Below are 20,075 nucleotides of genomic sequence, written 5' to 3'. Positions count from 1 at the left end.
AATGGCTTCCCCAATGGCAACATCTTTGGACTTAACCTCTTCACGTTGGGGTTCAATGCAAACCGCTGCCAAACCTACAAATATTTAAAAGCAGAACTTATAATAATCTCTATTTGGGGAAGTGGACAAATTGGAGGCATTAATCTTGACAATACTCCTCGTCCGAGTATGTACGTCCGTTGGGGGAGTTCCTGTACGGGCCGTGCCATAATCAATTATGAGGAATCTGCTGAACAAAATTAACCCGTTCTTGGCATAATTAAGTTGCCAGCAAAATGAATTTGCATAATTTCTGTTGCTGTTTCTGATTCTGTTTAACTGCGAACTTAACAAACAGACAGACAGAAAGACAAACAAACAGGCCAAATCGATGGCACAAATTGTTGACTAAATACCAGTTTGCGGTTTAATTAAAGGTAAACGTATAACGTAAATGCATACATATGTATGTATTTATGTGGATGGAGCTCGAGGAAGTTGAAACATTTATAGAGACAACATACTTTGCCTGTTTTCGCTTAATTAATTTATGCGCATTTCATTGATTTACGAGTATTATATGCAGCCGCAACTCGAACCGAACCAAATAGTTTAACAGCAAAAGCCAGCAAAAGCCAGCAAGCCAGCAAGCGAGCAAAAATGGAAAACAAAATGGGAAAAGCAGAAGCGGTGTCCCCACAAATGGCAGCCATAAATTGTAGTGGCGATTTTCATGTGGCAAATCACAGAGTGGCAATATAATTTATACGCAACTTTGCAACAGATTCCCGACAATCACCAGCCAGCCACAATTGCAGTCACCTTCTCCGAGTGCTCCAAGTGCTCCGAGTGCTCTGCTCTTCCATCTCCATTGCCATCTTCGTCTCCATTTCCCCTTCGTGCTTCAATAGCATTGCAAAGTGGCCGAGAAACGTTTTCACAGCTGCCATCGCCCCGCATCCCCTTCCAATTGGCTGCGTTTTCATGCTTCACCTGTGCGAAATCCATCTAAGAAGAGCCAACACGTAGCTATCTCCGCATCTATCATGCCTTCTGACTGGAGCTTTCTTTCGCCGTGCCGCGCCGTGCTGCGCCGCGACGAGCTGCCGTCTTTCCTTCCTGCCATTCATTCATTCTTGGGCTTGCCACACATCGCCTTTGGCTGGTTCTATCCCACTGATACCTACCCCCCCACCCCGTCTTGGGCACCCTGCCGTCCTTTCTCTCCCGGCAGCTGGAAAAGTGAAAGTCATTTAGTTGCAGACAAGTCATTGGGGGGGCCTGTCGCTGTGGTCCCCATGCGACGCATGGCGTATGCGCAATATCAAGTATACGCACGGCGAAGGCATGAGGCTGCATTTTTTAATTGAATTCGACTGCATTTAAAGTTTGAAAGTTGAAATTCATTTACAGTTTCGCCCGAAAACTTTTTTAATGAGTTTAGATGAATTTTAAATGGATTTCTCTCCTCTCTTCTCTCGCCAGCGGATAGCACTCAATGGAGCAGCCTGTAGATTGTTGATTAGTTCTTTGGGTGCGGCACAGCCATAGCCATACTCGTTTAGAGTGACCGCACTAAAAATTAAAGCACCCCGAGGCATTCTGCGAAGCTCTTGGCTCGGCCAAAACTCATAAATCCAATTCGGGATTATGTGATTCATGGAAGAGCCACTGGCAATTCATCAGAACTCATGCCCCAGGCATCACAAATCAACTCAACTGCAATTTGGATCCCTCAAAATTCACCTATCAATCACTTCTACCTGCTTCGGAGCCCCACAATGGCAGTTGAGCACAGTCAGAGTCCTACCCCAAAAGTTATGACATAACTCAGCTTTCAGGGTCCCCGGTGCCCGGTCCCCGGTGCCCGTTCTCTGGTACCTCTTTAACCACATTCATATCTGCTGCAGCCATCACTTGAGGCTGAGGCCTGACTTTGAATCGCAGCACGTAACATTACCCCGGCTCCAAGATATCTGCCGAGTGTCTGTGTGCATTTCAAACTGCGAGACAACTACTGGCAACGTCATCGACCAAATAAACTGTCGGATTGACTCGGTATCCGATTCGAGGCAGATTTCGCACTGGGCGCAGGCGCCGGCGGCTACGTCAGCGTCGCATCTATGTATAACACGTACAGCACTTAAGACCCACCAGCAACAACTGGAACTGGAACTGTGACAGTGACTGGATGAAGTGATGTCATGCCGCTTAAATTTATGCCGCACTATTCGCTCAAGGGGCGCCCCAGTCTATCTATCAGCATCAGTCGTCGTCGGTTACACTTTGAAAAAAGCACGTGAATGCCCACATTCTATATGGCCTACCTATATATCTTGGATCTGTATAAGCTATATTCTTCCTGTTCATTTTCCCACATTTTCTCCGAGTGTGGTTCCCAGCGATGATGTAAATTCCGTCTGAGCGATCTTCGCATTCTCTTTCTGTCTATGTAAATAGATCTGCTTTTTTTATTTTCTGCCGCGTTATATATAGCCGTGTATATATGGGTTCTGTGTGTCGTTTTCATTGACATAAAACTGTCACATGAAGTATTTTTTATTTTTTTTTTTATAATTTTTTGTTGCGTTCCAGCAACGGAACTGTAAAAATATTTTCTATTAATTTTTTCAAGTTCAAAACTTGGACAACAAAAACACGAACAAAAAAAACGACACTGGGAAAGCAAATATTTGTGGAAATTAAGTCTGGAAAAGCAAACAAATTTTGCGGAATTTTGTTTTCCGGATTCTGGCTCGTGTTTTTTGAGGGAGCGAAGGGAGGGCCAGCCCCTCCACAAATTGTTTTGGCGATGGCATCTGAGGGCCAAGTAAGTTGACCATTTGGCTGGCCATTGTTTGTCTGTTCTGCTTGTCGCCGGTGAAGCATCGCGTCCAGCATCTCCCACTGCCACTCCTCGGTCTCTGCTCTGGAGCTGGTTTTGAAGTTGAAGTTGAAGCGGGAGCAGGACATTTTATGGTTGTTTGCAGTTTTAGGGGAGGACCACAAATTTGTCGGCGCGTGTCATGACACACACTTGACACTGGACCATGGACCATGGGCCATGGAGCAAGGACTATGCTCGACACACTGCTCTTCATTTCTGGGTAATTTGCCTGATATGCAGGCGGCGGCTTGCTGGCTGGGATCTGGCCTCCATTATCGACGCACGCATTTGTGTACGAAATCCAGGGTCCTGCTTCTGCTTCTGGTTTTTGGTCCTGTTTTTGGCCCTTGCTCCTTGTTCTTTCTATTCTGGTTGTTCGTGTCAACGATAAATCAAAAGTTTTATCTTGTTTGTTGACCACACTCTCCCCACCCCTCACACCCTTCTGCCACACATGACTTGGCCACAAATTCATTTACAGGCTGGAAATTTGTTGCTTCGTTCCTGGTTTTTGTGTTTGTGCTGCAGAAAATGCTGGGTTTGCATGGGGCATAATCGCATTATGAAATGAAATATTCTTAGTCCGGAAATATTCAACACATCACGTATACGCAGAGCTGACAATGGCCGACAGGCAGGATGGCACTCCTGTTACTACAATGTTGAATATCCGCTTCACATTCCGCAGACACAAACAAAACATTTTCATTTCCAATTGGACCGTTTTTTCCACACACACACACACACCCGCTTTTCCTGGTTTGGTGCATTGAACCTACGCGCTACAGGACACGAATGGAAAATGATTTCCGCTCGACAGTAATTTATAGCCGACGGACTACGACTCCTCCTGCTCCTGCTCCTACTCCTACTCTCACTCCCACTTCCACTCAGTGAAGACCACACCAGCTGCTGCTGCATCATTTTATCCCCATACTCTTTTATCCGTCGATTTGTTGACTTTACGGCTATGCAAAGTCTGGCACACAAAAACGCCAGTGGGCGTGGCATTAGTGCCTACTAATGGACGAGGGAAGATGATGATGCTGATGCTATTCTCGACACTCTCTGAGTGCCGCATTTGGCATTTTCTAATCTATATTTAAATTTTCCACCATCAAATGTCAAGGCAAACCATTCCGAATATCGCCACGAAAATCACAAATCAAACCCGATATCTCTCAAATCAAATTACGTTCCTAGCCAATCCGCAAATGGTCAAAACAGGCGAGCAAAAAAAAAAAAAACAAGAAAGAACTGTGACAGAACAAATGGCATGCAAATTGGCAGCGATCTGCGAGCCAGTCATAAATGAATTAGACGAGAAAATCTTCAGTGACTAACCCATGACGGAGGTGTGCTTCATTCAGAGATACACTGTACTTGCCACTGAATCATCTGCCAAGCCAGGCCAGTGTTGCGGTCTACTCCATTGACTCATTCAATTAGCCATGCAAGTGCAGCCAAGATTAACAGACAGTCCCAACATACATACATATGTATATACATATATCTGTTGGTAAGTGACGACTTTGAAACAAATTGTTCAAATATTGGCCGACTATCAATATTTGCCCGGGCATTAAGCAAATGGCTGCGTTAAGGCCATCCTGTCGCATGAAATTTATTACGCATTCGCCACGTGCACCGTCCTATTGGTGTGTTTATTCAGTTATTAATTTATATGCCACACCATTCGCACGAAAAAGGTCCACTCTGGCATCGCCACCTTATCGCTAACTTATGGCAGTGACGCTGGCGATGACTGTCGCCTGGAGGTGCCCCATTCTGGCCGTGCAATACAAAAATAAAATGCACATGGCGATAGTGCCACAAAAGAATCAACATAAATACTCGGCTGGGCTTCGGGTTAGCGCTTTCCCAAGAGAGGGGATGGCTGGGGGCGGTGGTGAAAAGTGTGGAAATAAATATAAATAAGTGTAAATGAAAACCGTACACTCCAACCGGAGACGAAGACGGAGGTGGAGGCGGAGACGAAGACGCAGCAAAACCAAAAGATGAAAACCAAAATCGCCGCATGGCATTGCGCAAAATGTGCGGCAAATATTGACAAGCCGCAAAGCAAAGGGAAAACACAATGGCAGTGGGGGCGAAGAGGCACCAGCAGTGGCAGTGGCAGTGGCTGTGGTTGTGGCTGGGGCAGCCACAATTGCGTGGGTGTTGGTGGTGGCTTTGTGGCAGTGGTTCCCGGGTCGGGGTGGTGGCTATGCCCTGCCGCTCAAATTGCATTAGCAAAATGAACTGCAGAAACGATATGCAACCGATATCGCTGGAAAATTTATTCACACTTTTATTGCTGTATAGATTTTTAAGTGGAAATTTATTCCGACTCTGAGAAAACTCGAAAGTAATAATTGACAAGGTAATGGATCGGTTATACTCCACGGACTGGCCAGAGCACCAGCATATTTTTATATAATAATTTGCTTACCTATTTGAAAGATGCCTTCGAGAGTCCGTTAACAAGCACAGATTCGAGTTGAAAGAACTGCAATAAAAAACGGAGAAAAGCCAATGAAATATTTGCAATAGAGAGAGCACATTTTTCAAAGCATTTTTATGGTCTGGCCATCAACATTGTACTTAATTGATGCACAAAAGGCAAAGCCATTTCAATTTCGATGCCCGGAAAAAAGCATTTTGACATATTGAAAGGCGAATAAAAATGGCAGCAAAGTAGCACTGGGCGGCGTCAGCGAAATGTGGTCCAGATTCAATAGTGATAATAATAATAATAATAAAAGTGAATCGGCTGCACTTGAGCGTGTCCATCCAGGATGGCAGAGCTCCTCCGTACTGCCTCCGCCTTCCGTTTGATGTGGCAGTTCTTTCATAATTCCCCCAAGCTGCATTTCTGTTCCTTTGTTTGTTTGGATTGCGGATTGCGGTGGATTCGATGTCTGTCAGCTGGAAATGTTTATTTGTGGAGATATCCGAGTACGGGAAGGCTGGCTCTTCCTCAGCCCTCTTCCCCCTCGAGTTGTACCTAAATATTTGTTGATGCTGGGTCTCCTCTTCTAGTGTTTCAGCCTTGTTGTTTCTGCTTATGCAAACTGAAAGTCCGTAATTATGCTCTGCTCAAGAAGGTCTCTTCCTTTTTAGCACAAATTTAGCATTTGTTTGTGGCAGGCGGAGGGGGGTAGCGCAGAGAGGAAGCGGCACAAAAGAAGTCTAGAACCCGATAAAGTAGTCGACGCACAAAAATATTGCATAAATTTGCCGCCAGCTTTGAAAAGTTGATTTGAATTTAAATTTGAATCGAAATCGAAATCGGAGCAGACTCCCGTTGCTGTGCGATGATGATGATGCTCGCGTCGTGAAGCAAACAAAAATTGAATTAATAAATGTGCCACCGATTGCCACCCCTGTGTTCGCTGTTTCCCCCTGTTTTGCCCCTCCAGCCATGCGTCCTGCTCCTCTTCCTGATTTTAATTTCGAGTTTTTGCGTTTAATTGCCATTTTGCATATGAGAGAATAAAGAGAGAGAGAGAGAGAGGGGGGGCGAAAGAGAACGCTGCTCCCCCGTTCAATTGGGAATTTATTAAATTCCGCTCAAGTTTTGGCAATAAATTTCAATTCGTTCAGCTCAACCCAAAAATGGTATTGTACAACAATCAAATACGAGTATAGGCGCAGCCTCATAATTTGTGTCAATTGAGACTAATCAAGACGATGGCGATGGCTATCTTTTTGCTATTTTTGCCCCCCCAGATAGGGAGATAGGGAGTCAGTCACCTGAGCGGGCTATGATTAGATAGGCGGTGCCGAACATGACGTCGAATGGGGGGTGGTGGCGGGGGCGGGGGCGGTGGCTATGCTCCACGAGTACACTCAGCCAAGTGCAAATAGAAAGTGAGTCTAGGCTGTCTGCCCGGTGCCAAAATGATACGGTCTTGTTGCCCAACTCGTTGCCTTCCATTCCGTTCAACGCCATAAAGGACAAGCTAAATTGCAACTTTGTCTCTGTGCAATCTCTTCCATTCGATTTGCATAACGGCCAGGATAAGACAAAGGGAAAGCTCCCCTCCCCCATTTTTGTCGAGAAAAACAAGCAACAATTGCGGAAAGCGGACAAATGTCAAAGTGCACGGTAGTTACAGCAAAACTTTGCAAAGTGCAAATGCTCTGAAAAGTTCTAAAAATAAACATGAAACAAATGCATTACAATGGGAAGGGGGGCTGGGTTGGGTTGGGGCTTCGCCACTCAAACATTTCACAGGAGGCGGGCAGAAAAACTATGGATAAAGAGAAACGAACAAAAGAACAGTGTTGGGTAAGGGAAGCTCATGCCGTGTATTGATGACTATCGATGAATGCAACCCTGACAATGACAATGACAATGACATTTAGTTTCTAGTAAATTCTGCGAGAGAAAAAACTTCGGTGAGAAAAGCAATAGTCGTTCAACTGTTTATAAATTCATATAAAAAATCTATTGCTATTTTATCTTCCAAAGATAAAATATACATATTCCCTCCAAGGGAAACCATTTTCATAAGCCGGTCACAGAGAAAGCTGTAAGTTAGACAAAAAGACCTTCAAAAGGCAGTTATGTGTTTGCCTCCACTGCAGATTCATTGCTGATAAGAGAGGGCCTACATATGTATGTACGCGTACGAGTATATTCAATTTTCTTTATGGCCACGTCATTGTTTAAATATGTGCCATCATCTGTAGGGTAAATATGTACATATGTTCGGTCATAACCTCACTCAGATGCCGCACTTTGTGGATTGTGGACTGTGGCTACGTTGTAGGCCAAGTAAACTTGTTTTCTTAACAATAATAACTTACAATAATTGTTATTGTTGTGGCTGGTATTTTACACAATTTGACAGATTGACAAACGTCCGAATTGGCTTCCGTGGGACGGCGGGCAGTCGAATGGCCAGCGACCGACCATTGACCATCTGGCGATGGCTATGGCCTGCTCTGGTCTGATCTGCTCTGCTCCTCGGGGCCTCTAATTACGCAAGTTTGCATTGATTGTGTCATTAGCCATTTGCAGTGACCGGAGATCGATCACTTGACGCCGTTTAAGCGGCAGAAAAAGTCGTGCAGACTTTGATTTTGATTGGCTTTGGCTGGCTCCAGGAGATTTGTAATGAGGCCTTAACTACATGACCATTATCCAAAAACCGATCAGCGATTAGGCTTTTTTTTGGGGGGGAATTCACTGGAGTCAAGAATCTTTCACTTCATCGTTAGTCCCCCAGTGACCTGCTGCGAGCAGAGTTCATGTGGCTCCGTTAGCAAATCTCTGGGCAGGAGAAGGAGAACGTGACTCCTCCAACCTGTCCGCTAGTTCCGGCACCGAACGGCCTGTCATAACCATTATGCCGCCCTCCGTCAACGGATGGGCTTCCAGAGAACACTGGAGCCGTGGAGTGGACCCGACCCCAGTAGATCGTGCCACAGACACTCGGAGGAGTTCTAAGGCGAAAATGCGATTCGCTGGCGTGGGCTTAACGGTCCAGAGATTGCCCCGAGCGACTGGAGTCTCGAGTCGAGTCGAGTCGAGTCTCGATATCTCAATAGATTTATCTGGTCTCCTCGGAAACTGGAACAATTTGTTGTGCTTTGTGCCTGTCCAGCCGACGGGGCAATTTGCTGGCGACTGAGGCACTCGGGGGCACTTGTGTGCACTTGGGGAAAGGAGAGTCAGCGACTTCTATAGTAATCGGCTGCTCAATCAATTTGCTGCAGGTTTGTCCAACTGTCGTCTGTCGCTCTGTTTGCCGATTTCAGCTGCAAGCTTATCGAATTAATCGTTTGAATTAGCCCGTTTTGGCGGGGAACTGCGCTGAACAGCTCTGAACAGCTCTGGACAGCTCTGGACAGCTCAATTTGCACTGGTTGTAACGTATCTTTGTATCGTTGCATCGAGGAATGGTGGCATGGTTGGATGGTTGCTCTATCCTCTGCCAAGTGACCAAGAGACCGCTGTGGAAATTGCGGCAATTATTTTGTTTGTCGTCGGAGCAAACAACTTGTGAAATTCTCCCACCAGAGATGATGCTCCTCTTGTTAATTATGAATGAAATTTATGCGACAATGGGCGCAACCGCAAATGCGACCGCGCAAATTTGCATGGCAGGGGCAGCAGGGGCACGGCAGGGGCATTCATGACCGTACAGAGCCTTAAACGGTAGCGCTTAGAGGCAGACAACAACAGATCGGGCAGATATGGGCGAGTTCTTTGTACAAATGTCAGCCATGAACGCCCACAAAGCACGACCGTCCTCATAAAACATACACATCATCATCATCATCATCATCATTATCATCGTCATGATCGTAAAGACCATTGAGAGAGAGAGAGAGAGAGGGTGGGGGAGGAGGCAATTTGTTCAATTGCATCAGCCTCTGGGGCGTCACAAATGCGAATCTCTGGCAGATCTACTCGTAGCTGTCTGGCATCTAAAGTACTCAGAGGCTCGTACTCGTACTCCGACTCCTACTCCTACTCCTACTCCTACATTTCCCTTGCGGTCTGACACAGTAACCTCGTGGCTGGGCCTCCACTCTCCCCACTCGCCCCACTCGCCACACTCCCCTCACTGTTTGCCTTTTGACTGATTAAGTATGCTCCACGTTTCGGCCAATCCATGACGGAGTCGGGAAAATTTGTCATTTCACAGACAATAGCCAACATTTACGAGTAAAACAGGCAGCCTCCACTTGGGAGCCACCGTATGCGGGGCTCTGGTGCGGTTCTGTCTTCGGTTTCTTGGAAATCCATTCAACTGCAAATATTTGCATAACTCATTAGGAGAGATGTACGAGATACGAGAAACGACGAGGGAACATAGATGGCAACAAAAATACATGCATATGGGGCTAAAATGCTGTTAGGCCGTTTTGTCGCGTTCGTGGCGATCGCATAAGGCGAAAATATTTTAATTAGTTTTCGGGGTGTGGCGGAGACATTTTCGAATCGGTGGCTAATTGCTGCTGCCCCCAACAACCCAAGCGAGGCATCGCTTTTGTGCTCATCATTACGGAAAGATTGTCTGAAGATGTTAAGAGAGAGGGTTGAAGAACAGCGGTGGGGGAGAAACAAGAAACAAGGGGAGAAAGAGAAGGTCGAAACTTTTACAACACTCCAGGAGTGGCACTCCGGGCGTTCGTTTTACAACACTAATAATAACTTTCTTTCACAGCACTTTTCCGTTCAGAGCTTGACAATCCTTCTTTTCACTACTTCGACAGTTCTTGTGAGGATTATTCTACAAAATGTTTATCTACGAGGAGGCTTTAACTAAAGTTGTGAAGCACATGCTGGCTCGGAAAAACATCGTGGTGGAGGATAAGTCCCTGGCACTATTGTTGGCCCGCAAAATGGGCGACAGTAAGTACTTCGTAGTTTTGCAAAGCCCAATCGAATTCTCTTAGAGCAGTTTTTGGCCTTCAGGAATTACCGACATGGCCAGAATGACCTGCGATGGGGCAAGTCACGCCGCCCGCTCCAAGCCGGGATACTTCGATGTGGAGCAGACCTTTATCCGCATGTACATCATGTCCGAAGATCTCATAGACGAGGTCAAGGCTAACAAGGGCCAGCCGCAGCCCAACATAGTCCTTCCCGATCCGGAGATGTTCGCGTGGGGATATCACACGGTATCGGAACCATTGCTGGGTGGCAATTCGCCGAATGAAAATACCACGCGACCGAATATTCCCATTTTCCTTGAGCCGTTTCCCGGTCTACACACCTACAAGAAGACACCGATGGAACCGGTCATCGAAAAGGACTACTTGGACGCGCGTGAGGTCAAGGCACTGCAACGACTGAACGAGCAGGAGGCTATCAACAAAATATTCAAGAACCAGAAGCCAACTATGTCGTTGTTCAACGAGCCACGCCGTCGCTATGATGTTTTCGACGTGGAGCCGCTCAAGAGACCTGCATATTTGGACGCCCTAATGCCACGCGAGAAGATATTCGAAATAGACGTGTACGAAAACCCAGATCCGATCATCCGTATTGGTAACTTTTCCTCAGATAATCGTTTCCACTTCTTGGCCATTCTCTAACTCGAACTCTTCTTTGTGACAGGACCCGTGAACTCATTTTTCAGGGAATCGAAATCTCCTAGTACCCCAAAGACGCCCTATCATGTCGACTTGGGAATATTCCTCAAAAAAGTTACCGCTCGAAAGAAAAAAAAAGTGAAAGCGATCGACGCTGCTAGTGGCGCTAGGAAGCGACACCGTTCTGAGAAGAGACAAAAGGAGCACAAGAGATCCAGGAAAGAACCGGAAAGATCTGGCAATAAGGTGAAGGAAGAACCTGTGAAGGTTCCACGAAAAGTCGTCACTGCGGATCCACCAAAAAAAGTCGAAGTGCCGAAAGTCGTGATAGACAAGGTCATCGATGAGAAGACGCGCGAAAAAAAGGTTGAGAAGGCTTCCACTTGGGGCACCGGAAACGATATTGCCCGTAAGAAATCTCACCAGAAGCGCACCCCTTCTGAGACGATCAAGAAGCACCAGGGATCCAACAAAGATTCCAAAAGTGACGTCCATCGTGAGAAGGCTCCACAGAGAACCGACACCGCTGACCCACCAAAAAAGCCAAAGTCCAGTTCAGGTATTTGTGAGCTTTGGCTATAATTTAATTTTATTTTTTTTCCTTGATTAACTTCCCATCTCCGATTAAAGGCCACTCGAAACAAATTCAGAACGTTTGTCCTACTGGAAAAACCACTGCTGTGTCGCAGGCAGAGAAAAACAAGGAAGACGCTGCAAAATTCTTGGAAAGAATTTTCGATGAGCTGATACGCCAAGAAAAGGCTAAGAAGGAGGCTTCCACTTCACGCTCCGAAAACGATAATTCGCGTAAGAAATCAACCCATAAACGAAGCCATTCCGAGGAAAAACACAAGAAGCACAAGAGATCCAAAAGCACAAAAGATTCGGAAACAGACTCCAAAAGCACACAAGATTCGAAAATAGACTATAATACTAAGAAGATTCCACAAATAATTAAAACTGCTGATCCAGCAAAAAATCTAGAGAGCACTAAAGGTATTCGAGGGCTTTAATTATACTTTATTCCATTGCTTCCACTTGATGAACTTCCTGCTTCCCAATATAGTCGCATCGAAAATCCAGCCAACAATCCAGACCATAATTCCCAGCAAAACCACTGCTGTGTCAAAGGTAGAGGAAAACAAGGAAAATTTATTCATGATTTCGAAATCCATGAACAAGGTTTTCGAAGAGCTGAAGCGCCAAGAAAAGGTTGAGAACGCTTCCCGATCCGAGCACAAGCACACGGTGCACAAGAAGCACAAGAGATCCAAGAGCACAAAAGATTCGGAAACAGACTCCAAAAGCACAAAAGATTCGAAAACAGTCTCCAATACTAAGAAGATTCCAGAAATATTTAAAACTACTGATCCAGCAAAAAATCAAGAGAGCACTAAAGGTATTCGAGGGCTTTAATTATACTTTATTCCATTGCTTCCACTTGATGAACTTCCTGCTTCCCAATATAGTCGCATCGAAAATCCAGCCAACAATCCAGACCATAATTCCCAGCAAAACCACTGCTGTGTCAAAGGTAGAGGAAAACAAGGAAAATTTATTCATGATTTCGAAATCCATGAACAAGGATTTCGAAGAGCTGAAGCGCCAAGAAAAGGTTGAGAACATTTCCCGATCCGAGCACAAGCACACGGTGCACAAGAAGCACAAGAAGCACAAGAGATCCAAGAGCACAAAAGATTCGGAAACAGACTCCAAAAGCACAAAAGATTCGAAAACAGACTCCAATACTAAGAAGATTCCAGAAATAATTAAAACTACTGATCCAGCAAAAAATCAAGAGAGCACTAAAGGTATTCGAGGGCTTTAATTATACTTTATTCCATTGCTTCCACTTGATGAACTTCCTGCTTCCCAATATAGTCGCATCGAAAATCCAGCCAACAATCCAGACCATAATTCCCAGAAAAACCACTGCTGTGTCAAAGGTAGAGGAAAACAAGGAAAATTTATTCATGATTTCGAAATCCATGAACACGGTTTTCGAAGAGCCGAAGCGCCAAGAAAAGGTTGAGAACGTTTCCCGATCCGAGCACAAGCACACGGTGCACAAGAAGCACAAGAAGCACAAGAAGCACAAGAGATCCAAGAGCACAAAAGATTCGGAAAATGACTCCAAAAGCACAAAAGATTCGAAAACAGACTCCAATACTAAGAAGATTCCAGAAATAATTAAAACTACTGATCCAGCAAAAAATCAAGAGAGCACTAAAGGTATTCGAGGGCTTTAATTATACTTTATTCCATTGCTTCCACTTGATGAACTTCCTGCTTCCCAATATAGTCGCATCGAAAATCCAGCCAACAATCCAGACCATAATTCCCAGCAAAACCACTGCTGAGTCAAAGGTAGAGGAAAACAAGGAAAATCTATTCATGATTTCGAAATCCATGAACAAGGTTTTCGAAGAGCTGAAGTGCCAAGAAAAGGTTGAGAACGTTTCCCGATCCGAGCACAAGCACACGGTGCACAAGAAGCACAAGAGCACAAAAGATTCGGAAACAGACTCCAAAAGCACAAAAGATTCGAAAACAGACTCCAATACTAAGAAGATTCCAGAAATAATTAAAACTACTGATCCAGCAAAAAATCAAGAGAGCACTAAAGGTATTCGAGGGCTTTAATTATACTTTATTCCATTGCTTCCACTTGATGAACTTCCTGCTTCCCAATATAGTCGCATCGAAAATCCAGCCAACAATCCAGACCATAATTCCCAGCAAAACCACTGCTGAGTCAAAGGTAGAGGAAAACAAGGAAAATCTATTCATGATTTCGAAATCCATGAACAAGGTTTTCGAAGAGCTGAAGTGCCAAGAAAAGGTTGAGAACGTTTCCCGATCCGAGCACAAGCACACGGTGCACAAGAAGCACAAGAGCACAAAAGATTCGGAAACAGACTCCAAAAGCACAAAAGATTCGAAAACAGACTCCAATACTAAGAAGATTCCAGAAATAATTAAAACTACTGATCCAGCAAAAAATCAAGAGAGCACTAAAGGTATTCGAGGGCTTTAATTATACTTTATTCCATTGCTTCCACTTGATGAACTTCCTGCTTCCCAATATAGTCGCATCGAAAATCCAGCCAACAATCCAGACCATAATTCCCAGCAAAACCACTGCTGTGTCAAAGGTAGAGGAAAACAAGGAAAATCTATTCATGATTTCGAAATCCATGAACAAGGTTTTCGAAGAGCTGAAGTGCCAAGAAAAGGTTGAGAACGTTTCCCGATCCGAGCACAAGCACACGGTGCACAAGAAGCACAAGAGCACAAAAGATTCGGAAACAGACTCCAAAAGCACAAAAGATTCGAAAACAGACTCCAATACTAAGAAGATTCCAGAAATAATTAAAACTACTGATCCAGCAAAAAATCAAGAGAGCACTAAAGGTATTCGAGGGCTTTAATTATACTTTATTCCATTGCTTCCACTTGATGAACTTCCTGCTTCCCAATATAGTCGCATCGAAAATCCAGCCAACAATCCAGACCATAATTCCCAGCAAAACCACTGCTGAGTCAAAGGTAGAGGAAAACAAGGAAAATCTATTCATGATTTCGAAATCCATGAACAAGGTTTTCGAAGAGCTGAAGTGCCAAGAAAAGGTTGAGAACGTTTCCCGATCCGAGCACAAGCACACGGAGCACAAGAGCACAAAAGATTCGGAAACAGACTCCAAAAGCACAAAAGATTCGAAAACAGACTCCAATACTAAGAAGATTCCAGAAATAATTAAAACTACTGATCCAGCAAAAAATCAAGAGAGCACTAAAGGTATTCGAGGCTTTAATTATACTTTATTCCATTGCTTCCACTTGATGAACTTCCTGCTTCCCAATATAGTCGCATCGAAAATCCAGCCAACAATCCAGACCATAATTCCCAGCAAAACCACTGCTGTGTCAAAGGTAGAGGAAAACAAGGAAAATCTATTCATGATTTCGAAATCCATGAACAAGGTTTTCGAAGAGCTGAAGTGCCAAGAAAAGGTTGAGAACGTTTCCCGATCCGAGCACAAGCACACGGTGCACAAGAAGCACAAGAGCACAAAAGATTCGGAAACAGACTCCAAAAGCACAAAAGATTCGAAAACAGACTCCAATACTAAGAAGATTCCAGAAATAATTAAAACTACTGATCCAGCAAAAAATCAAGAGAGCACTAAAGGTATTCGAGGGCTTTAATTATACTTTATTCCATTGCTTCCACTTGATGAACTTCCTGCTTCCCAATATAGTCGCATCGAAAATCCAGCCAACAATCCAGACCATAATTCCCAGCAAAACCACTGCTGAGTCAAAGGTAGAGGAAAACAAGGAAAATCTATTCATGATTTCGAAATCCATGAACAAGGTTTTCGAAGAGCTGAAGTGCCAAGAAAAGGTTGAGAACGTTTCCCGATCCGAGCAGAAGCACACGGAGCACAAGAGCACAAAAGATTCGGAAACAGACTCCAAAAGCACAAAAGATTCGAAAACAGACTCCAATACTAAGAAGATTCCAGAAATAATTAAAACTACTGATCCAGCAAAAAATCAAGAGAGCACTAAAGGTATTCGAGGCTTTAATTATACTTTATTCCATTGTTTCCACTTGATGAACTTCCTGCTTCCCAATATAGTCGCATCGAAAATCCAGCCAACAATCCAGACCATAATTCCCAGCAAAACCACTGCTGTGTCAAAGGTAGAGGAAAACAAGGAAAATCTATTCATGATTTCGAAATCCATGAACAAGGTTTTCGAAGAGCTGAAGTGCCAAGAAAAGGTTGAGAACGTTTCCCGATCCGAGCACAAGCACACGGAGCACAAGAGCACAAAAGATTCGGAAACAGACTCCAAAAGCACAAAAGATTCGAAAACAGACTTCAATACTAAGAAGATTCCAGAAATAATTAAAACTACTGATCCAGCAAAAAATCAAGAGAGCACTAAAGGTATTCGAGGCTTTAATTATACTTTATTCCATTGCTTCCACTTGATGAACTTCCTGCTTCCCAATATAGTCGCATCGAAAATCCAGCCAACAATCCAGACCATAATTCCCAGCAAAACCACTGCTGTGTCAAAGGTAGAGGAAAACAAGGAAAATCTATTCATGATTTCGAAATCCATGAACAAGGTTTTCGAAGAGCTGAAGTGCCAAGAAAAGGTTGAGAACGTTTCCCGATCCGAGCACAAGCACACGGTGCACAAGAAGCACAAGAGCATAAAAGATTCGGAAACAGACTCCAAAAGCACAAAAGATTCGAAAACAGACTCCAATACTAAGAAGATTCCAGAAATAATTAAAACTACTGATCCAGCAAAAAATCAAGAGAGCACTAAAGGTATTCGAGGCTTTAATTATACTTTATTCCATTGCTTCCACTTGATGAACTTCTTGCTTCCCAATATAGTCGCATCGAAAATCCAGCCAACAATCCAGACCATAATTCCCAGCAAAACCACTGCTGTGTCAAAGGTAGAGGAAAACAAGGAAAATTTATTCATGATTTCGAAATCCATGAACAAGGTTTTCGAAGAGCTGAAGCGCCACGAAAAAGTTGAGAACATTTCCCGATCCGAGCACAAGCACACGGTGCACACGGTGCACAAGAAGCACAAGAAGCACAAGAAGCACAAGAAGCACAAGAAGCACAAGAGATCCAAGAGCATAAAAGATTCGGAAACAGACTCCAAAAGCACAAAAGATTCGAAAACAGACTCCAATACTAAGAAGATTCCAGAAATAATTAAAACTACTGATCCAGCAAAAAATCAAGAGAGCACTAAAGGTATTCGAGGGCTTTAATTATACTTTATTCCATTGCTTCCACTTGATGAACTTCCTGCTTCCCAATATAGTCGCATCGAAAATCCAGCCAACAATCCAGACCATAATTCCCAGCAAAACCACTGCTGAGTCAAAGGTAGAGGAAAACAAGGAAAATCTATTCATGATTTCGAAATCCATGAACAAGGTTTTCGAAGAGCTGAAGTGCCAAGAAAAGGTTGAGAACGTTTCCCGATCCGAGCACAAGCACACGGTGCACAAGAAGCACAAGAGCACAAAAGATTCGGAAACAGACTCCAAAAGCACAAAAGATTCGAAAACAGACTCCAATACTAAGAAGATTCCAGAAATAATTAAAACTACTGATCCAGCAAAAAATCAAGAGAGCACTAAAGGTATTCGAGGCTTTAATTATACTTTATTCCATTGCTTCCACTTGATGAACTTCCTGCTTCCCAATATAGTCGCATCGAAAATCCAGCCAACAATCCAGACCATAATTCCCAGCAAAACCACTGCTGTGTCAAAGGTAGAGGAAAACAAGGAAAATCTATTCATGATTTCGAAATCCATGAACAAGGTTTTCGAAGAGCTGAAGTGCCAAGAAAAGGTTGAGAACGTTTCCCGATCCGAGCACAAGCACACGGTGCACAAGAAGCACAAGAAGCACAAGAAGCACAAGAAGCACAAGAGATCCAAGAGCACAAAAGATTCGGAAACAGACTCAAAAAGCACAAAAGATTCGAAAACAGACTCCGATACTAAGAAGATTCCAAAGAAAACCGATACTGCTGATCCACCAAAAAAACCAAAGACCAGTTCAGGTATTTGTGGGCTCTATTCTATTTATTTTTAATGTTTCCTCTCGACGAACTTCCTGTTTTCCATTACAGATCCATCTGGAATCCAGCGTGAGAAGTTACCTGGAATACCCACTGTTGTGCCCCAGGTGGAGAAAAGCAAGGAAAATCGAGTCAAGGTGCACCACAAGCAGAAGCACAAAGAAAAGGTTGAGACGACTTCCACTTCGGGCTCCGGGCACGGTAATGCCAGCAGGAAGCGTTCGAAATCGCATGAAGGTGAACAGGCAGAAGAACCAAACAAAAAAATTCGAAAAGTTTTGAACTCTAAATAAAACTGCAACTCGGGTTGGGCTCGGAAATATTATCATTTGAGCGCCAAGACCTGCACTCGACAAAAAGTGCGAGAAAAAATAATTTATTTCAATTATATTTCATTAAGAGCTGCCACACGTTGCCTTCATTCTGATGGAGCTGCTGTCTGGTGCTTGGTGCCTGCCTCCTGCTGCCTGGTGCTTGCGGAGTGAAGGGGAGGGGTTGCTGCCACCTGCTGAAGAACAAATGGGGCAAAGGGCACAGGGCACAGGGACAGAGGCCAGAGTTCAAAGCGACCAAGAGCAGATGCTGGCTGGATGGCTGGATGGCTACCTGGCTGGCTGGATGCTGGATGGATGCTTCAATGATTCCTGCTGGCAGGCACGGAACGAGATGGTGCGGCATCAGAGGCTGCCTGACTCCTCTGTGTCTATCCTTCTCCATCCTGACATCCAACGGCAACGGTAACGATTTCCAAAGTATTAAATAACTTCGTAATTTAATTAACTTTGACGTCGGCATTGCCGTCTGCGTTGCGCCGCTTAACTTTGATTAACGTTTTGCAATTTTTCAACAAGTTTCTCCAGAACTTCTGCCGCACATCGAGGCAGCGACACGCCACGCCCAGGGTGTCGGAGTGGCAGAAGAGTGCCAGACTGTAGCCAAAGGATTGTGACCATGATTTCTTTGGCAAGCTCAGATTACAAGGGATTTTCTGTCAGTGCCGAGAGAGAACTCACTTTGCTCCCATATCCCTATCAACTACCGAGCTGCCAGACGGGGGGAAATTAATGCAATTAGGGTTGGAATAGGGTTTGGGGCTGTGCCAGGCTATGGGGCTGGGGCTGGGGCTTGGGCTGGGGCTGGGGCTGGGAAATCCTCTTGGATGACAAGCCAATATATTCAGTTTGGATGGGTTATGCCTGATGAACCATAAGCAGAAGATTGCTTGTTGAATTTTGGCCATTAAATTGATTCAATAAATAACTCTAATGATATGGAAACATGACGCATGCCCTGCTGTCTGCCTTGCTTTCCCTTCGAGTTTCCCCCAGCCGCTTTTCCTCATCATTTTCCCTCATCATTTAGTCATCAGCTTTGAATTGGTTACAACATTTCCCGCCGTTGATGATTCTATTTGGCCCGAGAGAGGCAGACGAGTGGCAACAACAGAATTTTACACACAATTTGACTTTGATATTGTGCCAGGGTCGGGGTGGGGCACCACATGGTTGGGGCGGGGCACAGCACAACGGCCGGGCAGGGCAGGGCAGGGGGCAAAGATCAGACGTCTGGGGCGAAGGATGAGAATGAGTGCTGCCAAAGCGCCGGCTGCTTGCAGGCCAAATTCTGTTGCCAAATTTTCTTCTTCGAGCCATTAAAATGCATAAACACAAACGAGGAACGGCAAACGAATTTGTAAAAAAAAACCAATAAAAATGAAATTACAACTTTTGTGGGTAAATGTGCAATAACACACACAGACAGTGATAGCCCTCACAGACACAGAAAGAGAGATGAGAGATGATGGGTGGATGGGTGATGAGCAGCTGGGAAAAGAGAGAAAGACGGGCCGAAGAAAGGCCAGCAAATGTTTAACTGAAAAATTGTTGTTTAGATGCCATCATGGTTTTGTTGCTTTTGTGGCCAATTCCGTTTTGTCATTTTAACCCAGTTTTAACCCATGCTGGCCCCTGTGTCTCTCCAGTGCGTGTGTGTGTGTGTGTGTGTGTGTATTTATGCCATGTTTGTTGTTGTTTCCATTGGCCATAAAATGGCTTTGGCATTTTTTGGTTTATTCAGATAAAATTCAATTCAAAATGAAAACGAGACTGAAAATTATGGCAGCTTTGAATATGATTTCGCTACTCGGCCTCCGCTCCGCTCCTTCGCTCCTCCGCTCCGCCGCTCCTGTAGGCTTTCTATTCAGTTTTGTATACCCTGCAAAGAGGTTTCATGACTTGAGGCAGAAGTTTGCCAGGCAATAAAATGTGCAGCATCTTTCTTCAATTAAAAAACAAAAGTGCTTGATATATGTTTTTAACTCTTTCAAATTTAATCCTTATAGAATCCCTCCATCCATAGTAGGGAAGCATCTGATCTGTTAGGGTAGCACACGGCTCGACCCTTGCGGATAGTTTTTCCTTCGTTTTTTACACTCATGCCTTTTTTGGGCCTGCAAAGAGGTCAACGTATGGGTAGGCGTGGCATGACCTGAGGCCATATAGTTTTTGATTTA

The 20,075-nt window shown here is 44.4% G+C and overlaps 2 protein-coding genes across 4 annotated transcripts in view; one reads left to right on the top strand and one right to left on the bottom strand.

Moving 5' to 3' along the window:
* rgn (regeneration) overlaps positions 1 to 20,075 on the bottom strand; it is a 49,370-nt gene that overhangs the window by 8,014 nt on the left and 21,281 nt on the right. For both annotated transcript variants that reach the window (XM_015187985.2, XM_033383764.1), the window contains exon 2: positions 5,319 to 5,375. The gene's annotated coding sequence lies outside the window, so the exon portion shown is untranslated. The remainder of the gene's footprint in view (positions 1 to 5,318; positions 5,376 to 20,075) is intronic.
* On the top strand, positions 10,090 to 17,938 carry sa (spermatocyte arrest). Of its 2 annotated transcripts, none has more exons than XM_033383759.1 (19): positions 10,090 to 10,238; positions 10,302 to 10,877; positions 10,947 to 11,480; positions 11,552 to 11,917; positions 11,988 to 12,320; positions 12,391 to 12,732; positions 12,803 to 13,153; positions 13,224 to 13,547; positions 13,618 to 13,941; positions 14,012 to 14,221; positions 14,607 to 14,720; positions 14,790 to 14,999; positions 15,385 to 15,498; positions 15,568 to 15,882; positions 15,952 to 16,275; positions 16,345 to 16,722; positions 16,793 to 17,116; positions 17,186 to 17,545; positions 17,615 to 17,938. In XM_033383759.1, exons 1-19 carry the CDS (start codon positions 10,124 to 10,126, stop codon positions 17,854 to 17,856), a joined length of 5,856 nt encoding a protein of 1,951 aa, XP_033239650.1. In that variant the 5' UTR covers positions 10,090 to 10,123; the 3' UTR covers positions 17,857 to 17,938. The 2 variants fall into 2 exon arrangements, with proteins under 2 accessions (XP_033239650.1, XP_033239648.1); XM_033383757.1 differs by having other exon boundaries at positions 14,012 to 14,335; positions 14,406 to 14,720.

The sequence above is a fragment of the Drosophila pseudoobscura genome, chromosome X (assembly GCF_009870125.1).
Source record: "Drosophila pseudoobscura strain MV-25-SWS-2005 chromosome X, UCI_Dpse_MV25, whole genome shotgun sequence".
NCBI lineage: Eukaryota > Metazoa > Arthropoda > Insecta > Diptera > Drosophilidae > Drosophila > Drosophila pseudoobscura.
This window is presented reverse-complemented; position numbering and strand designations above follow the sequence as displayed.